This window comes from Ambystoma mexicanum, chromosome 2p (assembly GCF_040938575.1).
Source record: "Ambystoma mexicanum isolate Mex_15411 chromosome 2p, UKY_AmexF1_1, whole genome shotgun sequence".
In the NCBI taxonomy this organism is placed as follows: Eukaryota; Metazoa; Chordata; class Amphibia; order Caudata; family Ambystomatidae; genus Ambystoma; species Ambystoma mexicanum.
Genome location: NC_090923.1, coordinates 19,605,750 through 19,629,340, shown reverse-complemented (window position 1 = coordinate 19,629,340; position 23,591 = coordinate 19,605,750). Strand labels below are relative to the sequence as shown.

The 23,591-nt window shown below is 52.6% G+C and overlaps 1 protein-coding gene across 1 annotated transcript in view; it reads left to right on the top strand.

The window, feature by feature from the left end:
• Positions 1 to 8,546: 8,546 nt before the first annotated feature.
• LOC138566149 (zinc finger protein interacting with ribonucleoprotein K-like) overlaps positions 8,547 to 23,591 on the top strand; it is a 231,946-nt gene continuing 216,901 nt past the window's right edge. Inside the window, exon 1 of the mRNA XM_069643163.1 lies at positions 8,547 to 9,039. Coding sequence (XP_069499264.1) covers positions 9,016 to 9,039 — 24 coding nt within the window. The 5' untranslated portion in view covers positions 8,547 to 9,015. The remainder of the gene's footprint in view (positions 9,040 to 23,591) is intronic.

Here is a 23,591-nt window from a genome sequence, read left to right as displayed (position 1 = left end):
TATTGCTGTGCCAGATACCCAGGATCCACGCATGATGCTATGGTGCTGTGGAACTCCTCACTACCCTGTTACATGGAAGGAGATGTCATACGACATGGCTGCCTGCTGGGTGAGTCTAGTGTTGGGGCGGTGTACATGCATACGCAAGGAGACTGCCCTCTGGGCCATGGGAGAGTGTTGGGGGGGTGTACATGCATACGCAAGGAGACTGCCCTCTGGGCCATGGGCGAGTGTTGGGGGGTGTACATGCATACGCAAGGAGACTGCCCTCTGGGCCATGGGCGAGTGGTGGGGGGTGTACATGCATACGCAAGGAGACTGCCCTCTGGTCCAGGGGAGAGTGGTGGGGGGTGTACGTGCATACGCAAGGAGACTGCCCTCTGGGCCATGGGAGAGTGGTGGGGGGGTGTACATGCATACGCAAGGAGACTGCCCTCTGGGCCATGGGAGAGTGTTGGGGGGTGTACGTGCATACGCAAGGAGACTGCCCTCTGGGCCATGGGAGAGTGTTGGGGGGGTGTACATGCATACGCAAGGAGACTGCCCTCTGGGCCATGGGCGAGTGGTGGGGGGTGTACATGCATACGCAAGGAGACTGCCCTCTGGGCCATGGGCGAGTGGTGGGGGGGTGTACATGCATACGCAAGGAGACTGCCCTCTGGGCCATGGGAGAGTGTTGGGGGGTGTACATGCATACGCAAGGAGACTGCCCTCTGGGCCATGGGAGAGTGTTGGGGGGTGTACGTGCATACGCAAGGAGACTGCCCTCTGGGCCATGGGAGAGTGTTGGGGGGGTGTACGTGCATACGCAAGGAGACTGCCCTCTGGGCCATGGGAGAGTGTTGGGGGGGTGTACGTGCATACGCAAGGAGACTGCCCTCTGGGCCATGGGCGAGTGGGGGGGGTGTACATGCATACGCAAGGAGACTGCCCTCTGGGCCATGGGCGAGTGGGGGGGGTGTACATGCATACGCAAGGAGACTGCCCTCTGGGCCATGGGCGAGTGGGGGGGTGTACATGCATACGCAAGGAGACTGCCCTCTAGGCCATAGGAGAGTGGTGGGGGGTGTACATGCATACGCAAGGAGACTGCCCTCTGGGCCATGGGAGAGTGTTGGGGGGTGTACGTGCATACGCAAGGAGACTGCCCTCTGGGCCATGGGCGAGTGGGGGGGGTGTACATGCATACGCAAGGAGACGGCCCTCTGGGCCATGGGAGAGTGTTGGGGGGGTGTACGTGCATACGCAAGGAGACTGCCCTCTGGGCCATGGGCGAGTGGTGGGGGGTGTACGTGCATACGCAAGGAGACTGCCCTCTGGGCCATGGGAGAGTGTTGGGGGGTGTACATGCATACGCAAGGAGACTGCCCTCTGGGTCATGGGAGAGTGTTGGGGGGTGTACATGCATACGCAAAGAGACTGCCCTCTGGGCCATGGGAGTGCCCTCAATGGGGTGTCTGGACACTGTCCATGCTGCCAAAGACTGTGCCCATAATCAACCAAATATGATGCATGACACAGACAATGGAGTCTGACGCACTCTGGCCGCACACCAACGTGTAAATGTCACACACACAATTAGCACACACCCTTGAACATGTCCACCGGACATCACCTGACCATGCCCTCAGAACCACAATGCACCATCACATGTCCACGAAGCTAGAAACACATGACCGCATTGAAACACCTCACAGAACAAGCATCAGTGAGTGCGCAGTATCAATTCCACCTCAGGTAATTCCGCTGTCACTGCCCCTCCCCGACAGCAACACTGCATAACACAATGGTAACATGTGCAGATGAAAATAAATGGCAGTACACATGCAACAAGGATGCATCAAATTGAACCATCAAGTAGTGAGCAACACCTACATGGGTGCGATAGGTATGGGAATTGCTCACAGCACACGAGTACCAGCATACAAGTCGACACCCTGCGTCATCTAAGGTACTCTGCCCAACACTGGCGGACACTACCAACATTCACATTGTGCCATTGTGATGAGTGTGTAGATGTCGAGGGTCCTGTGCATTGCGTTTACAATGAACCATATGCATCATAGTCTGAACAAGCAATATCATGTAGTACAGTAGCCTAATGCATGCTCTACTAGGGTATCTGCTAGCATGTTGAGCTTCTCGTCCTTGAATCTTGGTTTCTTGGTTTCCGCAACCGGGCAGTGCCTTCCTGGGTTCCCTTTGACATTTTCTCCAAGGTGTGTTTTCGGTTTAACCTGAACAGGTCCAGTATGTGGAGGATGGCAATGGACTGGGTTTTTAAAAAATGGCCGATGGTGCATTTTCCGTTCTGGCACGATGACGTTACTTCTGGGTCCGGTAATAATGGACCCGTTTATACCGGTACCGGTACCGCTATTTAGGGGTTGCCAATGGCGGAAGTGTTATCTGCCGCTATCTGGGGTTTTGAGGGTCATTACCGGTATGCAGGTATGCGCGTGCTCGCACACTCGTGATCAGCCGCTGTTTGCAGGATTGAGGCTACATGGACATGTTGTTACCGGCATGCCGGTAGAGACAGATTTTTAGCGTCAATCTCATAATGAGGCCAAAATACTCTTTACTACATCAAAATCCAATTCCCAAATCTAAACCAAGGTCCATCTGTCACTCGCTAATAATGAAGTGTCGGGGTGGACAATTCAATCTATATGATCTCAACAGGAGAAGTGTAATCAATATCTTGAATAGCATTGTGGAATTAGAAGACATTACAACCGGAGACATAGACTTAATTGAATTCATAGCAAGGCCGAATTTAACAGTAGTAAGATTGTGGATACCATCTGGCGTTGTTTTAGACACCATTTGGAAAGCGAAGATGTGCCTTTTTGAAATGGGATTTCTAATCGCTCAAGATTCTGAACGTTCACAAGTTTAAAGTGTTCAAGCAATTTATCCCCCAACAAATTACACATCTAGGACCTTTCAAGATCAAATACATTATCCTATTAAGCCCTCTTTCTTGAGAGCATAACTGGCGAAGCCAAAGACCTGTTCTTTTCTCTCTTTGTGTTGTTGAAATACAAGAGCATATAAACAAATATTTGTACCCTTACTAACAATATTTCGAACAAAACAGGATATTGAGGGGGACAGATGCAGAGGTTTAGGTCTGTCCGCAAGTTTAAAGTGTGGTCTCATGAATTAGAGATCCAAGGAATGAATCTGGAGGTAATAACCACTCACTGTGTCTGCATGTTGAATGCTAGGAAACACATATTTATTTTCTTTATCGACACATATAATGAAATACAGAAGTACATTGTATTAAATAGGAAAAAAACAAAGTGCCTATAAACTCGCACTATAGATTTAGCAATTTTGGCTTAGGTGCAGGCTGGAAGTTCAATGGATCTCCTGCACTGGTATGTCAGGTGGGTTTCAAAGGCTCCCTTGAAAGAACATAATTTCAATTGAACAATGAATGTTCCAGGGTCATAGGATAAAAGATATCTTTGACATACAAGAGGACGTTCCTATCTTCAAACCTCCATACGAAATCGCTCTGATTCATTCGATATTTTAGTATTCCAAGAAACATGGGTACTAGAAACACCTGTGTGGGATAACTATTCCATTTCCCTTGTCCCTGCCTTGAGAGGTGGCAGCGGCAGACCATCTTCGGGCCTGTTGGTGGCAGTAAGGGTGACTTCACAGTTTGTCCTAAAACCCTGGCTAACACAAAGCATATTCTTACAACTAGTAAAATTGGTGAGTGCGAATGGTACCATCGCTCTAATAAATATATACCGAGACTCTGAGGGTATCACTGATGAAATATTCTACTTGGAACTTTCGAATATGCTTGATGTTGCTGCAATGTCTCTTGACATCACATCTAGTATTATAGTAGGTGACATTAACATCGATTGCTTTAACGAAAAAAAGGGACGTGCCAGTCAGGTGGCCCAGAGATGGTCTAATTTCATGGCCGAGAGAAATTTTAAGATGGTTAATGGGGCAGTCAAGGAGATCTTCCAGCACAAATCACAAGGCATAGAGAAGCTTGCTCCAGTATCCTCGATTACATATATGTAGACTCCAACCTTTTTATGCAAATTTCTCCAACTCTCAGTGACCATAACTCATTAGCACTATAATTTCAGTGGAATAGGGCTGAATTAAGTGAAAAACGTCACTACTGCACACAATCTCTTACTGTGAATAATGCTAGATTGTGCTTCTCGTGGTCAACGCAAAAGCTTCTTGTATTTAACAACACAGTTGAGTGGCATTTAATTAATAATCCGACAAAATATTATACTCAAATTCTACATCAATTTAAAGAGAATATTCTGATTATAAAAAATCAACCAGTTAAGCACATACATACATTTGACCCAGAAGTGCATGCAAGAAGAGCGTCCTATCGCAAAGAACGAAAACATATATTAAATTCAACCAACTCACTGCCACAAGCTGCCTTGCGATCTCCTAAATGCTGATATACAAATTGGGTGCAAGCTCGAAGATCACTTTTATTTCAGCATGACAGTGAAAAACGTCTCTGTGCTATGGCCTCTAAAAACTCTGCAGATACTTGGCAATTACTTAATAATCGAAGCACCTATTGTCAAATTGATGCACAAGCTAATGGAGTGCAAGAACATCAGTGGGTCACAGATTTTAAAGTTCTCTACTCAGGCACACAATTTGACAATTATAGATATTCTATGAAAACAAAGTCCAACTAGTTACTTGATTGCCCCATAGATACTATTATTGATTTCATCAAAAAAACAAGCAGATCCGGAGAAGCAGGGCCAAATGGCCTAAATAACATCATGTTAAAGGCCAATCCATTCTTATGGGCTAAAATGCTGAATAGTCCATTTCAACAAATCTTGAAGAACAAGATTCTACCTCTTTCGTGGCAAACCTCTTTAATAGTCCCAGTATTTAAGGAGGGAGATCGTTCCTTACCAACAAACTACAGACCAATAGCCCTCTTAGACACACCAGGGAAAATGTTTGTGAAATTTCTGCTGAGAGATTTGAATACATGGACGCTCTCACATAATTATCGTGACTCTCAGCAATCAGGTTTTGTGGCGGGCATGGACATTGGTGTAAACCTATTATGTCTAAATGCATTAAAATCACAAATGAAACAACAAGTATTCTTTGCCTTTGTAGATCTACACGCTGTGTTTGACTTGGTGTCCAGAGCCTTACTTATGTCCAAACTTTCTCGAGATCAGTACCCTCCAACGCTGTGTGATATCATATATAGTTTTCATTCTAACACATCCATTCGCATTTGCCTTAATTTGGATGGCCAGCTTTCGACTTCTATTTCTACATCTCGTGGACTAAAGCAAGGATGTTTACTGGCATTGTCCATGTTTAACTATTTCATTCATGATGTCAAGAACACATTTGATCTAGTTTGCTCTGATTCACCAAGAATCAATGGAGTAGCCATCGAAGCTTTAATTTATGCAGATGACCTGGTCTTCGTATCTAAGACCCTGAATGGTCTACAAATACTACTAACAGCGTTTGATAAATATATTAATCAAAACAAACTTAAAATCAATATAGGAAAAACTCAGATAGTTTTGTATAGTCCAACCAAACTAGGACACAAGTTGAGACCCTGGTATATCAACAACATCCAATTGGAGATTGTCCCAAATTACACTTACTTAGGAATGATCATTGTGGGGTCTACTAAAGCAGTGGGCCACCTAACATACATTGACCGAAAGTTAACTACAGCCATATCTCAAGTCATGATCATAATGCTCCGATATGTCAAATGTTCTCTTACTCCGGCTTTGATGTATTGGAAAGCCAAAGTAATACCTACTATATTATACGGATTAGAAACTGATAATCCCCTTTCCCCTCATATATTTGATAGATGAGAAACAACATTTTGGAAGCGAATATTACAGCTACCACAATGTATTCCAGTATCCTGGATTTGATATGAGTTGGGTTTAACTTCGCTCCATGCAATTTATCATTGGAAATTGTGTGTTCTTTTTCATAAATGTTTGATATCCAGCACTATGGCAGTTATTTTAAAGGCTGTCTGAGTATTTATTCTCAATTCAACATATATTTGTCCAACGATGGTTAGTAACAATCTATTGAGTACTTTCATATGCTAATGTTACCATTGATTTATTAATTTCCAATCCCGATAAAGAGAAACAAAACATGTATCATATGGATGGAACTGATAATCGAACCTTGTGCCAACAATACAAACATCTTTCCGAGGAAAGATGTTGTCCTAAATGTATGGGCACCATGGAAAAGTACTTGGAGAGAAATCCTTCAGTTTTTTATAGACATTCTATTTTGTGTTTTCATTCAACCTGTGCCCAACTAGAGAGCTGCTATACACATGTAAAATCTTAGTGAAAGCTCAGAATATTTGCTGCTTTTGTAAGAAGCCCGGGATTCCTGAAACGGTTGAACATTTGATTGTATCTTGTCCGGTTTTGATGGAGCTAAGGCTATTCCATTTCAGAAAATACTGTAAATATTTGGGTTAGATGGATGAACAACTATGTTGGTCTTTTATTTCAAGTACTTCACATATATTGATTCAAATTGCGATAGTGAATTTTTTGAATCCTTTAAATCGATCATCAGAAAAAATGTGAGTAATGTATAAGAAAACAAAAACCAATTAATAAGATTTTATCATTTATCCATATGTATAACAGTGGATGATTTCTTAATTATTGTTAAATTTGATCATGAAATATTCTGTTTTATCGAAATTGAAAAGTTGATTTATTTCAGCTGATTCAATAAAAAATGAACAAATAAAATAAACCACTGCAGGGCTGCTAGGTCGTTCACCAGCCCGAGTAGAAGCACTGCGCAGTCCATGTTTCCTGCAGAAGGACGCTTCATGGCACTCTACCACGCTCCACCGATTCCGGGTCTCCAAGTACCAGACACTCTACCACGCTCCACCAATTCCGAATCTCCAAATACCAGGCACTCTACCATGCTCCACCAATTCCGAGTCTCCAAATACCAGGCACTCTACCACGCTCCACCAATTCCGAGTCTCCAAATACCAGGCACTCTACCACGCTCCACCAATTGCGAGTCTCCAAATACCAGGCACTCTACCACACTCCACCGATTCCGAGTCTCCAAATACCAGGCACTCTACCACGCTCCACCGATTCCGAGTCTCCAAATACCAGGCACTCTACCACGCTCCACCGATTCCGAGTCTCCAAATACCAGGCACTCTACCACGCTCCACCAATTCCGAGTCTCCAAATACCAGGCACTCTACCACGCTCCACCAATTCCGAGTCTCCAAATACCAGGCACTCTACCACACTCCACCGATTCCAAGTCTCCAAATACCAGGCACTCTACCACGCTCCACCAAGTCAACGTGAAGTGGGCAAGGCCTTCTGTCAGTCAGGGTCTCAAAGGAAAAGGACTGTACAAGAATGCCTAGAGGAAAGCGCCTAACGAGGTGCAGTATGTGTCAAGCCTCACAACAGCTAGCCTGGAGCTGCCTCCAGCACAATTCTCAGATCCGATCTAGAATTAGAAAGTTTCCTAATACTGTGATTTCGTAACTAAGTAATGAGTGGGACTTGTGAAGTGTTTACTTGAACCCTGAGATGGAATTCAGAGCAAAGAAGAATGTAGATTGATGAAGTGCAAGCAGTGGTTGGAGAGAGGTGAGAGCGAGCTGTAGGGACTTCCATCATTACTCATACAATAAACTACCTGCATACTCAACAGGTGTCCTGTTGACCTGACACTGTGCCTTTTTACCTGATTTGTAACAGAAAGTATGCTGTAAAATGCATCCTTTTAAGCCATCATCTGTTTGCGTTTTCTGGGGGGGGGGGTAAGGAGGGTTCCCCCTCTACCTCTGGCTAGGGGTTTATCCTGGAAAACATGAATGCTGCAGTTGAAAACATTGCCTATAGAGATCCCCCCCAAATGTTAACATACAGACTAAAGACTGCAGTTCCAATGCTCGCCTATAGAGGTCCCCACAGGAGATCACATAGTGAACATACACTGCAGTTACAAGGGCAACCTACAGAGGTCCCCACAGAGGAACAGAGCGAGTACACACTGCAGTTACAGGGGTGACCTGTAGAGCATCACGTGTCTACTACACCTCCCGAACATATTTGCCGCAAGGATTTCTGGGAAGTATATAAGATCTTCGTGCAACACCGAAAGCAGCGAAGCAGTGGCGGATGCGGAAGCAGGAGTCGAATGCGCATCCGCCTACCCAGAAACCCTAGCGGAAATCTGCATAACGCTAATCCTTTTTCTAATATTCCCCACGCTATTTTCTTTGGTATTTTATTTTTGTTTAAAGAAAGCATTCTTTGTTTTAATGTTCTGAGGTTACTGTTGCCTCACTGTTTTAATGGTGTAAACATTATTTTGTGATACTCTCTGGGCGGCCGTTACCCTCACTTTTTGGAGGGTCTCTTTCTTGAAAGATCCGAGTTTTGGTGGAAGGGCGATGTTTGGTGAAGCTCATGCCTGTCTGTTTTATGAGTTCTGCTCTGTGTTTGCTGGGGTGCAGTGTCTCTCTTGTGCACACCCTCTATTGCGCTCTTGATCCCCTTCTTCTCCTCTTCCAAGCACAGATGGCTCCGTGGTAGCGCTCTCGGGGTCGGCGCTGTCTCAGGGTCTGGACTTCTGATCCAGCAGTGTCTCCCCTCTGAGAACTGCTCAGCTTTTGAGACTGTCCTTCTGACCAGTGTCTCTCATGTGAGTGTCCTGTGCAGTGGTCTTTAAGCTGAGCCTGCACTGGAGAGCAGCGTCTTATGCCTGGAGTCTGTGCATTCGAGCTCTACTGGTGTCAGAGGTGGGATCTCCGGGAGGAAGCCTTTACCTGCTGGCACTCTTGCAACCTATCCCCTACCAAGCCCTACCAAGAGAGTCACTGCAGGAGATCCCTGCCAGGAGAGGCATCACAGATCCCAGCAAATAGCAAGATCACAGGAAGGAGACGGATCCCTGGGAGCAATGTCCAGGTTGGACCTAGATGAGGTGAGCCTGACACCAAAGGGACTGCTGGCTGCTCCTGGTTTTGGAGTGGGCTGTCAGTTTTGCAGTTTCATGGCAATCTACTATACTCACAAAGATCTGTAGGCTCACATGAGACACCTCAAGAGTCGCCATGATTGGTCTGCTGCAGGCTCCATAGCAGAATAGCAGGGAAACAAGAAAGGGGTGCATCTCACTAGACTAAACTACACTGCAAGAGATGACTGTGCATTTATTTATTTATTTTATTCTATTGGTTTTTATAACGGGCTTAAACCCCAAGTTTGGTTTCCAAGCCTGGATCCGGGATTCGAACCTGTTTCTCTGTGTGGTATAATAATCAGTACATTTCACTTGGGTAAAATTCATGCCGGCTCACAGGTTTTGATACATAGTATGAGGTTTCTATGTAAATCACAAAAAATCAGTAGAGCAACTCATTTTTTGTTTGCTTATTTTTTTTAAAGTCGAAACATACGTTTATCTCTAACTTCTTTGTGATATTTTGTTTAACATTTTATCATGGGTGTGTATACACAACTGAGTGTGTGCGTGCATGTGTATGTTTGCATTTATCCAACAAGGAAACGAGGTTTCATTTTAACAGGAGTATATTTGTTATATGTGTTGACTTGTATCGCACTGTATTTATGGCGGGTAATGCGTATGTCGGCCAGAATCCCCTAAAAGCAATCAACAGTCAGCAGGGAAATCCCAAGTACATCGATTGAGCAGTGAATATTGGTGAATAGACTGGCAAGGCAGGGAAAACACAGCATAGTGTAGTTAGGTTCAGGGTGGATGGGAAGGGTAACGTAGATTGAAAGTGAACATTTGAAGGAGCAAATATTGGTAGCGTTTTTCATGTGGGCTCAGAGCGAGTTCCAGGAGAATGGAAGTGAGAAGAGGCAGAGGCTGGGCAGAGAATTAGACTGGAGGGTGAGTAGAGTAGAGTGAGGGATTTAAGTCCATCTAGGGATTCATAAAGATGCAGTAGGGATCCTTGGAGGGTACGGATGGCAAAGTTAAGTACTCAAGCAGGGAGAAAGTGTAGGGGGCAGGCAAAGGAGGATGTCAAGACGACTAATTTATTAAGCCACTAATCTTTGCTGCGGTTGAGATGAAGTGGTGACAATTAAGGTCAGTGCCACAAACATCACCATATACATCAATCCTGTAGCATGTGCCGTACATTATATGATAGCTTATTTATTTTCCAAGGCGAGCACATTGCCGCTGAGCTATCCTCCCGACACTCAGGATAACAATATTTCTGGAAAGCAATAAACATAGAGAAGGTGTACCGTAGATGGAAGCCCATGGGTACAGGATAGGTGCAAGGACCAGACGGCAGTGCAGTAGTGGCAGGAAATAACGGGAGAAAAATGCTGAATGCACATTTTGTGTGCATTCCGCATAGTAGAAGATTTAGAATCCTGTCATGCCGTAAAAGGGGAGCAGGGGCTTCAGGGGTGTCCCCCGCTCTCCTAGTTCGGCATTATGGGCTTCGGAGATTTCGGGGGTGTCCCCCGCTTACATTACATGAAACGAGGGGGACAAATGTAAAAAAAAAGCATGACCTTTGCCCTTTTGGTCCTCTGGCATTTCGGCTGTGGATGTTTCGCATAGTTCTGGCAATGCAGCTAGGGACAGGCCGTGCCTGGAGAGTGATTCATGCGCCCGGGAGTAAGGAGTGCTCCTTGCAGGCTTAGTACAGGGAGCTTTGGTGCAGATTCAAAGGAGTGGATGGCAGCTATGTTTTAGACTTGGGGGTTGGGGAGGATTTCTAGTGATGAGGAGCAGGGAGAGAGTAGGAACAAAAACAAGAGGGCGGGTGAACAGGGTGGCAAGAGAACAGAGATTGCGGAGAATGCTAGATGCCTGAGCAGATGTGTACAGCGTAGAGTAGTGGGGGATGGTGTAGTTCAGGTATGGGAGGGCAAGCCACTGGTTGTTTTTAAAGACAAGCAGTAAGAATTTGAAAAGTGACCAGTTTCTCAGGGTGTACCAGTATGGAACAGGTGGTGGGAAATGGGAGAATAGTGGGGGAGATTATAGATGGTGCGCATGGCGAAGTTAAAGTGAAGTAGAGAAGGAGTAGAGAAGACCAAGGAGGAAGCTGGCGCAATGGTTATGGAGACTTGCGAACCAGATTTAGGGGCCGATTCATGGAATTATTTGCATGTAAAATCAGGAATTTGCGCCCCTTTCTGCACACAAATCATCGATTCATGAAATCTTCTGTGTGGGACTTTTCCTGGACTTGCTTGGAGTTTGCACAGGCTCAGCACGTCTCTGCAGAGAGCTGGGAAGGGGGCGGAACACCAAAAATGGGGAAGAACATGCAAAAAAGTGGCTGTTCCGAAGGACGTCCTGCAGGCAATGCCTTGCACACCTACAATTGCCGCAAACGACACGTATTCATGGAACCACCCGCACAGCCTCTTGGCATAGTAGTGGGCAGGCAAATCCCTCGATCTCTACGCCAGGCGTAAGTACAAATGCGCATAGGAATCAAAGCGCGGAGTTGGGTTTGCATGTCAGAAATAGGTGTGCATGTACACAACCATGGATGCGATCTAATTTACGGGTGCGTGTACACAGTGTAGCGGGGCGCACAACCGGGTTTACGGGCATTTGCACGCAGACTTGCCTATTTTTTACAGAGTTCCAATTTTTCATACGCTCGTTGTCGGGGTTCCGGCAACAGTTACGTGGGACCCTGGGCAGGGTCCCTGCGATACAGGCCTGCTTGCGGGGGACCCCATGCACTGTTTAATGGGTGCTTGTATTCGTGCCCGGGCTAGCACGCAAAGGTAGCTGTTCTGGCTGTTTATGCTTTGCATGGGGGGATGTTGGGGGGATTCCTGGCGTGACTTGCCAATACGGTTTCTTTGCACAGTGAGTTCCATGAATACGCAGGGCGCATATTTTTTATTCTGCGCGCTGGCTCGCGCAGTGTTCTTCTCGGCGCACAGTCCTTGCAGACGTCAATGGGATCACCCTCCGCAAATGCTCCTCATCCTGCTCTAGTCGCTGCCCATCCCCTCTGCCATCCATAGACGTCAATGGGATCACACTCCGCAAATGTTCCTCATCCTTCACTAGTCACTGTCCATCTCTGCTTCCATCCATAGACGTCAATGCCATCACGCTCAGCAAATACTCCTCAACCTGCACTAGTCCCTGCCCATCCCCGCTGCCATCCATAGACATCAATGGGATCACGCTCAGCAAATACTCCTCAACCTGCACCAGTCGCTGCCCATCTCCGTTGCCATCCATAGATGTCAATGGGATCACACTCCGAAAATGCTCCTCATCCTGCACTAGTCGCTGCCCATCTCCGCTGCCATCCATGGACGTCAATGGGATAACACTCTGCAAATGCTCATCAACCTGCACTAGTCGCTGTCCATCTCCGCTGCCATCCAGGGACGTCAATGGGATAACACTCCGCAAATGCTCATCATCCTGCACTAGTCGCTGCCCATCTCCGCTGCCATCCATGGACGTCAATGGGATAACACTCTGCAAATGCTCATCAACCTGCACTAGTCGCTGTCCATCTCCGCTGCCATCCAGGGACGTCAATGGGATAACACTCCGCAAATGCTCATCAACCTGCACTAGTCGCTGCCCATCTCCGCTGCCATCCATAGACGTCAATGGGACAACACTCCGCAAATGCTCATCAACCTGCACTAGTCGCTGTCCATCTCCGCTGCCATCCAGGGGCGTCAATGGGATAACACTCCGCAAATGCTCATCAACCTGCACTAGTCGCTGTCCATCTCCGCTGCCATCCAGGGACGTCAATGGGACAACACTCCGCAAATGCTTATCAACCTGCACTAGTCGCTGCCCATCTCCGCTGCCATCCATGGACGTCAATGGGATAACACTCTGCAAATGCTCATCAACCTGCACTAGTCGCTGTCCATCTCCGCTGCCATCCAGGAACGTCAATGGGATAACACTCCGCAAATGCTCATCAACCTGCACTAGTCGCTGCCCATCTCCGCTGCCATCCATAGACGTCAATGGGACAACACTCCGCAAATGCTCATCAACCTGCACTAGTCGCTGTCCATCTCCGCTGCCATCCAGGGGCGTCAATGGGATAACACTCCGCAAATGCTCATCAACCTGCACTAGTCGCTGTCCATCTCCGCTGCCATCCAGGGACGTCAATGGGATAACACTCCGCAAATGCTCATCAACCTGCTCTAGTCACTGCCCATCTCGGCTGAACACGTTGGACTTCTCTCTCTTCAGGGAGGCCCCGGCTGGAGAGGCAGCTTTGGTTCATTGGTCCATTCAATGCAATGGTACTTTTGGGATGCAGTCCTGTTCTCAGAATTATCCACATTTAGCTGAGTGATTTTGTGTCAATATCCACTTTTGGGGGGTGGTCGTATCGCACCCCACGCGGGAACGCTACAGAGTGCAGGTAGGAAACGGTGGGACTGTAACAGGAAGAGGGTCCACAGTCCTATATATCCCACTGTCGGATTCCTCTGGACCTAAGAGCATAATAGCATAAGCCAAAATCAAACCTGGGAACATTTAACAGGCAACAGTAATCATATTTCTTCTTCAGAGGTCAGGACAGAGGAGGAACTGCTGGTGGGAGCTGCCACCCAGGAGGGTAGCGCGCTACCCTGTGCGCCTCCAGCCACCCCACCCTTCAGAGCTAGTTAAAGCATGGAGGAAGGCGGGAGAAAGGAAAGAAGGGGATTCATCACACAGTGGCAGGGGAACCCCAGAGGACTGCGGGGCAGGGACATTAGTTGGAGACATGCGGGGAAGCCTGGATGACGTCTTCCGTAGACTTCTACATTTTTTGTGGTTCTCGTGGAGGAAGGGGGTCTTCAGAGTTCCTTCCACATTTTGGGGGCCAGTGTGGTATGCAGTCTGCCGCCAGTCTGAATCATCTTGGAGGTTCTCTTCCAGATGAGGCCCGGATGAGGTCATGGAACGTTGGAGGAGGCGAGGGAGGTCAGTTAGTTGGTGCCAGAGTCCAGATGGTCCAATGGACGATGCATATCACCTTGACCGTGATTTTACGTGGCAGCCAGTGGAAGCCTTTACGGCATGGGGATAAGTGTGCTCTTCCCTTATCCGGCAGCCGGCTCTGCTCTGAGCTTGCATCCATTCTGGAGGTGCAAGATGAGAGTTGTATCAATCTCACATCGGTGGTCCTGAGGGCAGATTTTCTTTCAACTTGTGTAGCTGACAATGAATCTTTTTGCCACTGTGTTCACCTAAGGGTTGCAGGAGAGATCACAGTACAAAAGTACTGTAGTGTTTGGGCCTGGTCCATCAGCATAAGCAGAGGGACGGTACTGGTGAATCACCATAGGCAGAGGGGTGCACCTGGAGGATCAGCGTAGGCAGAGATGGATCAGAGTAGGCGGAGGGCTGGATCCAGAGGATCAGCGTAAGCTAAGGGCCGGTTCGGGATTATCGCCGTAGGCAGAGGGCTGAACCTGGAGGATCAGCGTAGGCAGAAGGTTGGCCAGACCTGATGGATCCGCGTAAGCAGAGGGCCGGACCTAATGGACCGGGGTAGGTGGAGGGCTGGACCTGGAGGATCAGCGTAGGTGGAGGGCTGGACCTGATGGATCAGTGTAGGTGGAGGGCTGGACCTGGAGGATGAGCGTAGGTGGAGGGCTGGACCTGGAGGATGAGCGTAGGCAGAAGGTTGGCCAGACCTGATGGATCCGCGTAAGCAGAGGGCCGGACCTAATGGACCGGGGTAGGTGGAGGGCTGGACCTGGAGGATCAGCATAGGCGGAGGGCTGGACCTGGAGGATCAGCGTAGGCGGAGGGCTGGAACTGGAGGATCAGCGTAGGCGGAGGGCTGGACCTGGAGGATGAGCGTAGGCGGAGGGCTGGACCTGGAGGATGAGCGTAGGCGGAGGGCTGGACCTGGTGGATGAGTGTAGATGGAGGGCTGGACCTGGTGGATGAGTGTAGATGGAGGGCTGGACCTGGTGGATGAGTGTAGATGGAGGGCTGGACCTGGTGGATGAGTGTAGATGGAGGGCTGGATCTGGAGGATCAGCGTAGGTGGAGGGCTGGACCTGGAGGATCAGCGTAGGTGGAGGGCTGGACCTGGAGGATCAGCGTAGGCGGAGGGCTGGACCTGGAGGATCAGCGTAGGCGGAGGGCTGGACCTGGAGGATCAGCGTAGGCGGAGGGCTGGACCTGGAGGATGAGCGTAGGCGGAGGGCTGGACCTGGAGGATGAGCGTAGGCGGAGGGCTGGACCTGGTGGATGAGTGTAGATGGAGGGCTGGACCTGGTGGATGAGTGTAGATGGAGGGCTGGACCTGGTGGATGAGTGTAGATGGAGGGCTGGACCTGGAGGATGAGTGTAGATGGAGGGCTGGACCTGGTGGATGAGTGTAGATGGAGGGCTGGACCTGGAGGATCAGCGTAGGTGGAGGGCTGGACCTGGAGGATCAGCGTAGGTGGAGGGCTGGACCTGGAGGATCAGCGTAGGCGGAGGGCTGGACCTGGTGGATGAGCGTAGATGGAGGGCTGGACCTGGTGGATGAGTGTAGATGGACGGCTGGACCTGGAGGATGAGTGTAGATGGAGGGCTGGACCTGGTGGATGAGTGTAGATGGAGGGCTGGACCTGGTGGATGAGTGTAGATGGAGGGCTGGACCTGGTGGATGAGTGTAGATGGAGGGCTGGACCTGGAGGATGAGTGTAGATGGAGGGCTGGACCTGGAGGATCAGCGTAGGCGGAGGGCTGGACCTGGAGGATGAGCGTAGGCGGAGGGCTGGACCTGGAGGATGAGCGTAGGCGGAGGGCTGGACCTGGTGGATGAGTGTAGATGGAGGGCTGGACCTGGTGGATGAGTGTAGATGGAGGGCTGGACCTGGTGGATGAGTGTAGATGGAGGGCTGGACCTGGAGGATGAGTGTAGATGGAGGGCTGGACCTGGTGGATGAGTGTAGATGGAGGGCTGGACCTGGAGGATCAGCGTAGGTGGAGGGCTGGACCTGGAGGATCAGCGTAGGTGGAGGGCTGGACCTGGAGGATCAGCGTAGGCGGAGGGCTGGACCTGGTGGATGAGCGTAGATGGAGGGCTGGACCTGGTGGATGAGTGTAGATGGACGGCTGGACCTGGAGGATGAGTGTAGATGGAGGGCTGGACCTGGTGGATGAGTGTAGATGGAGGGCTGGACCTGGTGGATGAGTGTAGATGGAGGGCTGGACCTGGTGGATGAGCGTAGATGGAGGGCTGGACCTGGTGGATGAGTGTAGATGGAGGGCTGGACCTGGAGGATGAGTGTAGATGGAGGGCTGGACCTGGTGGATGAGTGTAGATGGAGGGCTGGACCTGGTGGATGAGTGTAGGCGGAGGGCTGGACCTGGAGGATGAGCGTAGGTGGAGGGCTGGACCTGGTGGATGAGTATAGATGGAGGGCTGGACCTGGTGGATGAGCGTAGATGGAGGGCTGGACCTGGAGGATGAGCGTAGATGGAGGGCTGGACCTGGAGGATCAGCATCGGCAGAGGGTCTGTGAGGAAACCCTTCATAGCCAAACCCTCTATGAATTACTTTCCCCCCCAGCCCAACCTGCTCCACCAGGTGCTGTATAAAGTAGCAGGAATACCTAGAAATCACCAGTTTGTTTCTTGTCTCCGCCTGTAGGTTCATTTGTTACCTTTTAGGGGGGCACATCAGCTGGGCTTGCATTCCACAGCAGCCTCTGCATCTGGGTAAGGTGGCTGACCTGTGGCAGCCTCTGCCAGCCCTCCTCCCTGCTCCGGGTAAGGTGGGTGATCTGAAGAGGCCCCCCTCCCTGCTCTGCGTTAGGTGGATGATCTGAGGCAGCCTCTGCAGGCCCTCCTCCCTGCTCCGGGTAAGGGGGCAGGTCCGAGGCAGCCTCTGCAGGCCCCCCCCTGCTCTGGGTAAGGGGGGCTGGTCTGAGGCAGCCTCTGCAGGCCCTCCCCCCTGCTCCGGGTAAGGGGGCAGGTCCGAGGCAGCCTCTGCAGGCCCCCCCCTGCTCTGGGTAAGGTGGCTGATCTGAGGCAGCCTCTGCCGGCCCTCCTCTCTGCTCCGGGTAAGGGAGGCGATCTGAGGCAGCCTCTCCAGGCCTCCCTCCCTGCTCTGGGTAAGGTGGCTGATCTGAGGCAGCCTCTGCAGGCCCTCCCTCCTGCTCTGGGCAAGGTGGCTGATCTGGAGCAGCCTCTGCTAGCCCTCCTCCCTGCTCCCGGTAAGGTTGCTGATCTGAGGCAGCCTCTGCAGGCCCTCCTCCCTGCTCTGGGTAAGGTGGCTGATCTGAGGCAGCCTCTGCAGGCCTCCCTCCCTGCTCCGGGTAAGGGGGCAGGTCCGAGGCAGCCTCTGCAGGCCCCCCCCCTGCTCTGGGTGAGGGGGGCTGGTCTGTGGCAACCTCTGCAGGCCCTCCCCCCTGCTCCGGGTAAGGTGGCTGATCTGAGGCAGCCTCTGCCGGCCCTCCTCCCTGCTCCGGGTAAGGGAGGCGATCTGAGGCAGCCTCTCCAGGCCTCCCTCCCTGCTCTGGGTAAGGTGGCTGATCTGAGGCAGCCTCTGCAGGCCCTCCCCCCTGCTCTGGGCAGGTGGCTGATCTGGGGCAGCCTCTGCTAGCCCTCCTCCCTGCTCCCGGTAAGGTTGCTGATCTGAGGCAGCCTCTGCAGGCCCTCCTCCCTGCTCTGGGTAAGGTGGCTGATCTGAGGCAGCCTCTGCAGGCCTCCCTCCCTGCTCCGGGTAAGGTGGCTGATCTGAGGCATCCTCTGCTGGCCCTCCTCCCTGCTCTGGGTAAGGTGGCTGATCTGGGGCAGCCTCTGCTGGCCCTCATCCCTGCTCTGGGTAAGGTGGCTGATCTGAGGCAGCCTCTGCAGGCCTCCCTCCCTGCTCCGGGTAAGGTGGCTGATCTGAGGCAGCCTCTGCAGGCCCTCCTTCCTGCTCCGGGTAAGGGGGGCTGGTCTGAGGCAGCCTCTGCAGGCCCTCCCCCTTTCTCTGGGTAAGAGGGGGGTGAGCTGAGGCAGCCTCTGCCAGCCCCCCTCCCTGCTCCGGGTAAGGGGGGCTGGTCTGAGGCAGCCTCTGCAGGCCCCCCTCCCTGCTCTGGGTAAGTTGGCTGATCTGAGGCAGCCTCTGCAGGCCTCCCTCCCTGCTCCGGGTAAGGTGGTTGATCTGAGGCAGCCTCTGCAGGCCCTCCTCCCTGCTCCGGGTAAGGGGGCAGGTCTGAGGCAGCCTCTGCAGGCCGTCCCCCCTGCTCTGGGTAAGGGGGGCTGGTCTGAGGCAGCCTCTGCAGGCCTCCCTCCCTGCTCCGGGTAAGGTGGCTGATCTGAGGCAGCCTCTGCAGGCCTCCCACCCTGCTCCGGGTAAGGTGGCTGATCTGAGGCAGCCTCTGCAGGCCCTCCTTCCTGCTCCGGGTAAGGGGGGATGGTCTGAGGCAGCCCCTGCAGGCCCCCCTCCCTGCTCTGGGTAAGTTGGCTGATCTGAGGCAGCCTCTGCAGGCCCCCCTCCCTGCTCCGGGTAAGGTGGTTGATCTGAGGCAGCCTCTGCAGGCCCTCCTCCCTGCGCCGGGTAAGGGGGCAGGTCTGAGGCAGCCTCTGCAGGCCCTCCCCCCTGCTCTGGGTAAGGGGGGCTGGTCTGAGGCAGCCTCTGCAGGCCCTCCACCTGCTCCGGGTAAGGTGGCTGATCTGAGGCAGCCTCTGCCGGCCCTCCTCCCTGCTCCGGGTAAGGTGGCTGATCTGAGGCAGCCTCGGCAGTCCCTCCCCCCTGCTCCGGGTAAGGTGGCCGATCTGAGGCAGCCTCTGCAGGCCCTCCTCCCTGCTCTGGGTAGGGGGGGCTGGTCTGAGGCAGCCTCTGCAGGCCCTCCCCCCTGCTCCGGGTAAGGTGGCTGATCTGAGGCAGCCTCTGCAGGCCCTCCTCCCTGCACCGGGTAAGGTGGCTGATCTGAGGCAGCCTCTGCCGGCCCTCCTCCCTGCTCCGGGTATGATGGCAGGTCTGAGGCAGCCTCTGCAGGCCCTCCCCCTTGCTCTGGGTAAGGGGGGCAGGTCTGAGGCAGCCTCTGCAGGCCCTCCCCCTGCTCTGGGTAAGGTGGCTGATCTGAGGCAGCCTCTGCCGGCTCCCCTCCCTGCTTTGGGTAAGGGGGCTGGTCTGAGGCAGCCTCTGCAGGCCTCCCTCCCTGCTCCTGGTAAGGTGGGTGATCTGAGGCAGCCTCTGCAGGCCCTCCTCCCTGCTCTGGGTAAGGTGGCTGATCTGAGGCAGCCTCTGCCGGCCCTCCCTCCCTGCTCCGGGTAAGGGGGGCTGGTCTGAGGCAGCCTCTGCAGGCCTCCCTCCCTGCTCTGGGTAAGGTGGCTGATCTGAGGCAGCCTCTGCCGGCCCTCCCTCCCTGCTCCGGGTAAGGGGGGCTGGTCTGAGGCAGCCTCTGCAGGCCTCCCTCCCTGCTCCGGGTAAGGTGGGTGATCTGAGGCAGCCTCTGCAGGCCCTCCTCCCTGCTCTGGGTAAGGTGGCTGATCTGAGGCAGCCTCTGCCGGCCCTCCCTCCCTGCTCCGGGTAAGGGGGGCTGGTCTGAGGCAGCCTCTGCAGGCCTCCCTCCCTGCTCTGGGTAAGGGGGCTGGTCTGAGGCAGCCTCTGCAGGCCTCCCTCCCTGCTCCTGGTAAGGTGGGTGATCTGAGGCAGCCTCTGCCGGCCCTCCCTCCCTGCTCCGGGTAAGGGGGGCTGGTCTGAGGCAGCCTCTGCCGGCTCCCCTCCCTGCTTTGGGTAAGGGGGCTGATCTGAGGCAGCCTCTGCCGGCCCTCCCTCCCTGCTCCGGGTAAGGGGGGCTGGTCTGAGGCAGCCTCTGCCGGCTCCCCTCCCTGCTTTGGGTAAGGGGGCTGGTCTGAGGCAGCCTCTGCAGGCCTCCCTCCCTGCTCCTGGTAAGGTGGGTGATCTGAGGCAGCCTCTGCAGGCCCTCCTCCCTGCTCTGGGTAAGGGGGCTGATCTGAGGCAGCCTCTGCCGGCCCTTCCTCCCTGCTCCGGGTAAGGGGGGCTGGTCTGAGGCAGCCTCTGCAGGCCTCCCTCCCTGCTCTGGGTAAGGGGGCTGATCTGAGGCAGCCTCTGCTGGCCCTTCCTCCCTGCTCCGGGTAAGGGGGGCTGGTCTGAGGCAGCCTCTGCAGGCCTCCCTCCCTGCACCCTGGTAAGGTGGGTGATCTGAGGCAGCCTCTGCCGGCCCTCCCTCCCTGCTCCGGGTAAGGGGGGCTGGTCTGAGGCAGCCTCTGCAGGCCTCCCTCCCTGCTCTGGGTAAGGGGGCTGATCTGAGGCAGCCTCTGCAGGCCCTCCCCCTTGCTCTGGGTAAGGGGGGCTGGTCTGAGGCAGCCTCTGCAGGCCTCCCTCCCTGCTCCTGGTAAGGTGGGTGATCTGAGGCAGCCTCTGCCGGCCCTTCCTCCCTGCTCCGGGTAAGGGGGGCTGGTCTGAGGCAGCCTCTGCAGGCCTCCCTCCCTGCTCCGGGTAAGGGGGGCTGGTCTGAGGCAGCCTCTGCAGGCCTCCCTCCCTGCTCTGGGTAAGGTGGCTGATCTGAGGCAGCCTCTGCAGGCCTCCCTCCCTGCTCTGGGTAAGGTGGCTGATCTGAGGCAGCCTCTGCCGGCCTCCCTCCCTGCTCTGGGTAAGGGGGCTGATCTGAGGCAGCCTCTGCAGGCCTCCCTCCCTGCTCTGGGTAAGGTGGCTGATCTGAGGCAGCCTCTGCCGGCCTCCCTCCCTGCTCTGGGTAAGGGGGCTGATCTGAGGCAGCCTCTGCAGGCCTCCCTCCCTGCTCTGGGTAAGGGGGCTGATCTGAGGCAGCCTCTGCAGGCCTCCCTCCCTGCTCTGGGTAAGGGGGCTGATCTGAGGCAGCCTCTGCAGGCCCTCCTCCCTGCACCGGGTAAGGTGGCTGATCTGAGGCAGCCTCTGCAGGCCCTCCTCCCTGCACCGGGTAAGGTGGCTGATCTGAGGCAGCCTCTGCAGGCCCTCCTCCCTGCTCTGGGTAAGGTGGCTGATCTGAGGCAGCCTCTGCAGGCCTCCCTCCCTGCTCTGGGTAAGGTGGCTGATCTGAGGCAGCCTCTGCAGGCCCTCCTCCCTGCTCTGGGTAAGGGGGCTGATCTGAGGCAGCCTCTGCCGGCCTCCCTCCCTGCTCTGGGTAAGGGGGCTGATCTGAGGCAGCCTCTGCAGGCCTCCCTCCCTGCTCTGGGTAAGGGGGCTGATCTGAGGCAGCCTCTGCAGGCCTCCCTCCCTGCTCTGGGTAAGGTGGCTGATCTGAGGCAGCCTCTGCAGGCCCTCCTCCCTGCTCTGGGTAAGGGGGCTGATCTGAGGCAGCCTCTGCCGGCCTCCCTCCCTGCTCTGGGTAAGGGGGCTGATCTGAGGCAGCCTCTGCAGGCCTCCCTCCCTGCTCTGGGTAAGGGGGCTGATCTGAGGCATGCTGAAAGCTGAATGAATTATCCCAGCTTGGCTTGGGCTCATACAACTTCCCTCCAATGTGTGGGAAAGTCACCCGGTCCGTTTTCCCTTCCCCTTTCGTTGTGTTGGGAAGTCATCCAGTCCTGTTTCTTTCTTGCAATATCGGGCCTTGTAGTTTTGCCTTTTCCATTAAACCTCAGAATTCCACGGAAAAACATGACTGGGCGACTCTTACGCATGGAACAGGGAAACTGGGGAGCTCTACCCGGGCTGAGTCTAAGAGAACTTTGAGCGTTTTGTTTCTGGATCGCTCCTGGGCTGGGGTCCTGGCTGTTCGAGGCTGGGGGTGTCTTGTCGATCCTGGATGGGTGGAGAGCTATGAGACCTATGAGAATTGCAGATAGGACCGAAGTATCAGACATTTCGACGGGTTGGATGCTTTTTGCTTTGAAGTTTTCTTTCAATTTTCATAACGTCCAAACCACAGAGTGGGAATGTTTTTAAAGACAGACTTGGGTTAAGACTCTCCCGTCCTACACTATTGGACCACCCCAAAGGGGGGCTATGCATTGGGGTTAGATCTGCTTACTCCCTTATTCCTTTTCGAGCCATCGGGGAGGCTGAGAATTGTTCAGCTGTTACCATACCCGATTTGTTGGATAGTGATGGGGGCACCTTGATGGTTACACTATATGACCCCCTGGGGGTTCGAAAACGACTAACCGCATGAACAATGTATATGACACCTTGTATGCCTGGCTGGGGCAAGTAAAGGGGGGTATTAGCATCACTGGAGACTTCAATGTTGATTGTCTTGTTGAGTCCACGTCCCTAGCCATGCCCCAATTGCGCCCAGGTATAAAGAGACGTGAACTCATGTCGGGTTATGACTTGACTCCCTTGTTGGTGGCACCCCTGCCAGTACATTTCACTTCATCTAATGGAATCAGTCGTAGTAGGATTGATTTCATCTTTGTAAATGAGACTATTAGAACCTGAGCACCCCCGTTATGCCCACAGACGATCAACTTGAGCGAACACGCCACGCTGAAGATGGAGTACAACTTGATTAACATCAAACGTATTGACCATCTCCGGGTTAATCCGCAGGTCAACGTGTCAGGCAATAGACTACTTTGGTCTACCATTAACAATGCTTGCTTCAATTATGCACTGGCTAGGGGTGACCTGCCGATAGAATTTGTCTTGGAGAGCTGTCAATGGGATCTGGGTCAGGTAATGGATCTATATTGGCCCCATATATCTATATTAAGCAACTGGACAGGCGCATTGTCATAGCTAAACCTGGAGCCCCCTACGATGCGATAATTGCGGCCAAGAAAAGAGCTATGAGAGCCACATTGAAACATATTAAGTGTGACATGGCGAATCAACCCGCAGCCTACCTAGAACACGTTAAAATTACAAAAAAGCCATTCAGGGCAAGGGTGAAGGGGCATAAAGCAAGTTACACATCTGCCAGAGGGCAGTTAATCCACTCCTGGGTAACAACTCATGACGCGATAAAACGTTGGCATATGCCAGGAGTCTTCTGAGCTGATGGGGCAGTTACCTCATAGACCATTATTACTCTGCCAACGAACGTAGTAGCACCGATATTACAATCTCAATGGCTAATACCCGTGTCTGGTCTCACATGACGACAGCTGCTATAGAGGGAATGATTACGAAATCTAAACCCGCACGGGCCATTGGCCCCGGATGACCTTTGCAAGGCCGTTTTGAAGATGAATCCCACATTTTGGGCTGCATAAATAAAAAGGCTCGCGAGGGCGGTGATATTGCACTATCCTGGCGGGATTCGATCTTGGTTCCCGTCATTAAACGGGGATCCCGTGCGGAACCAACTTGTTATCGCCTCCTAGCTATGCTAGGATGTAGCTGCAAGTATTTTGCGGGATTGCTTCTCAATCTGTTGACCGAGTGGGTGGAAAGAGCACTTGCTCGGGCCGCATCAGTCTGGTTTTAGAAAGGGTTTTAACATTTACACTCAACAGGGTTTATTTGGGGATATCCCTCGCAGATATCCTGTGTCACTCCGATTTCTGGCCCTTTATACTTTACTTACGTATTGACCGACTGACGGTACTAGCCTAAACAGGGGCCTGGAAGGGGATTATTAGGGATGCTCGCC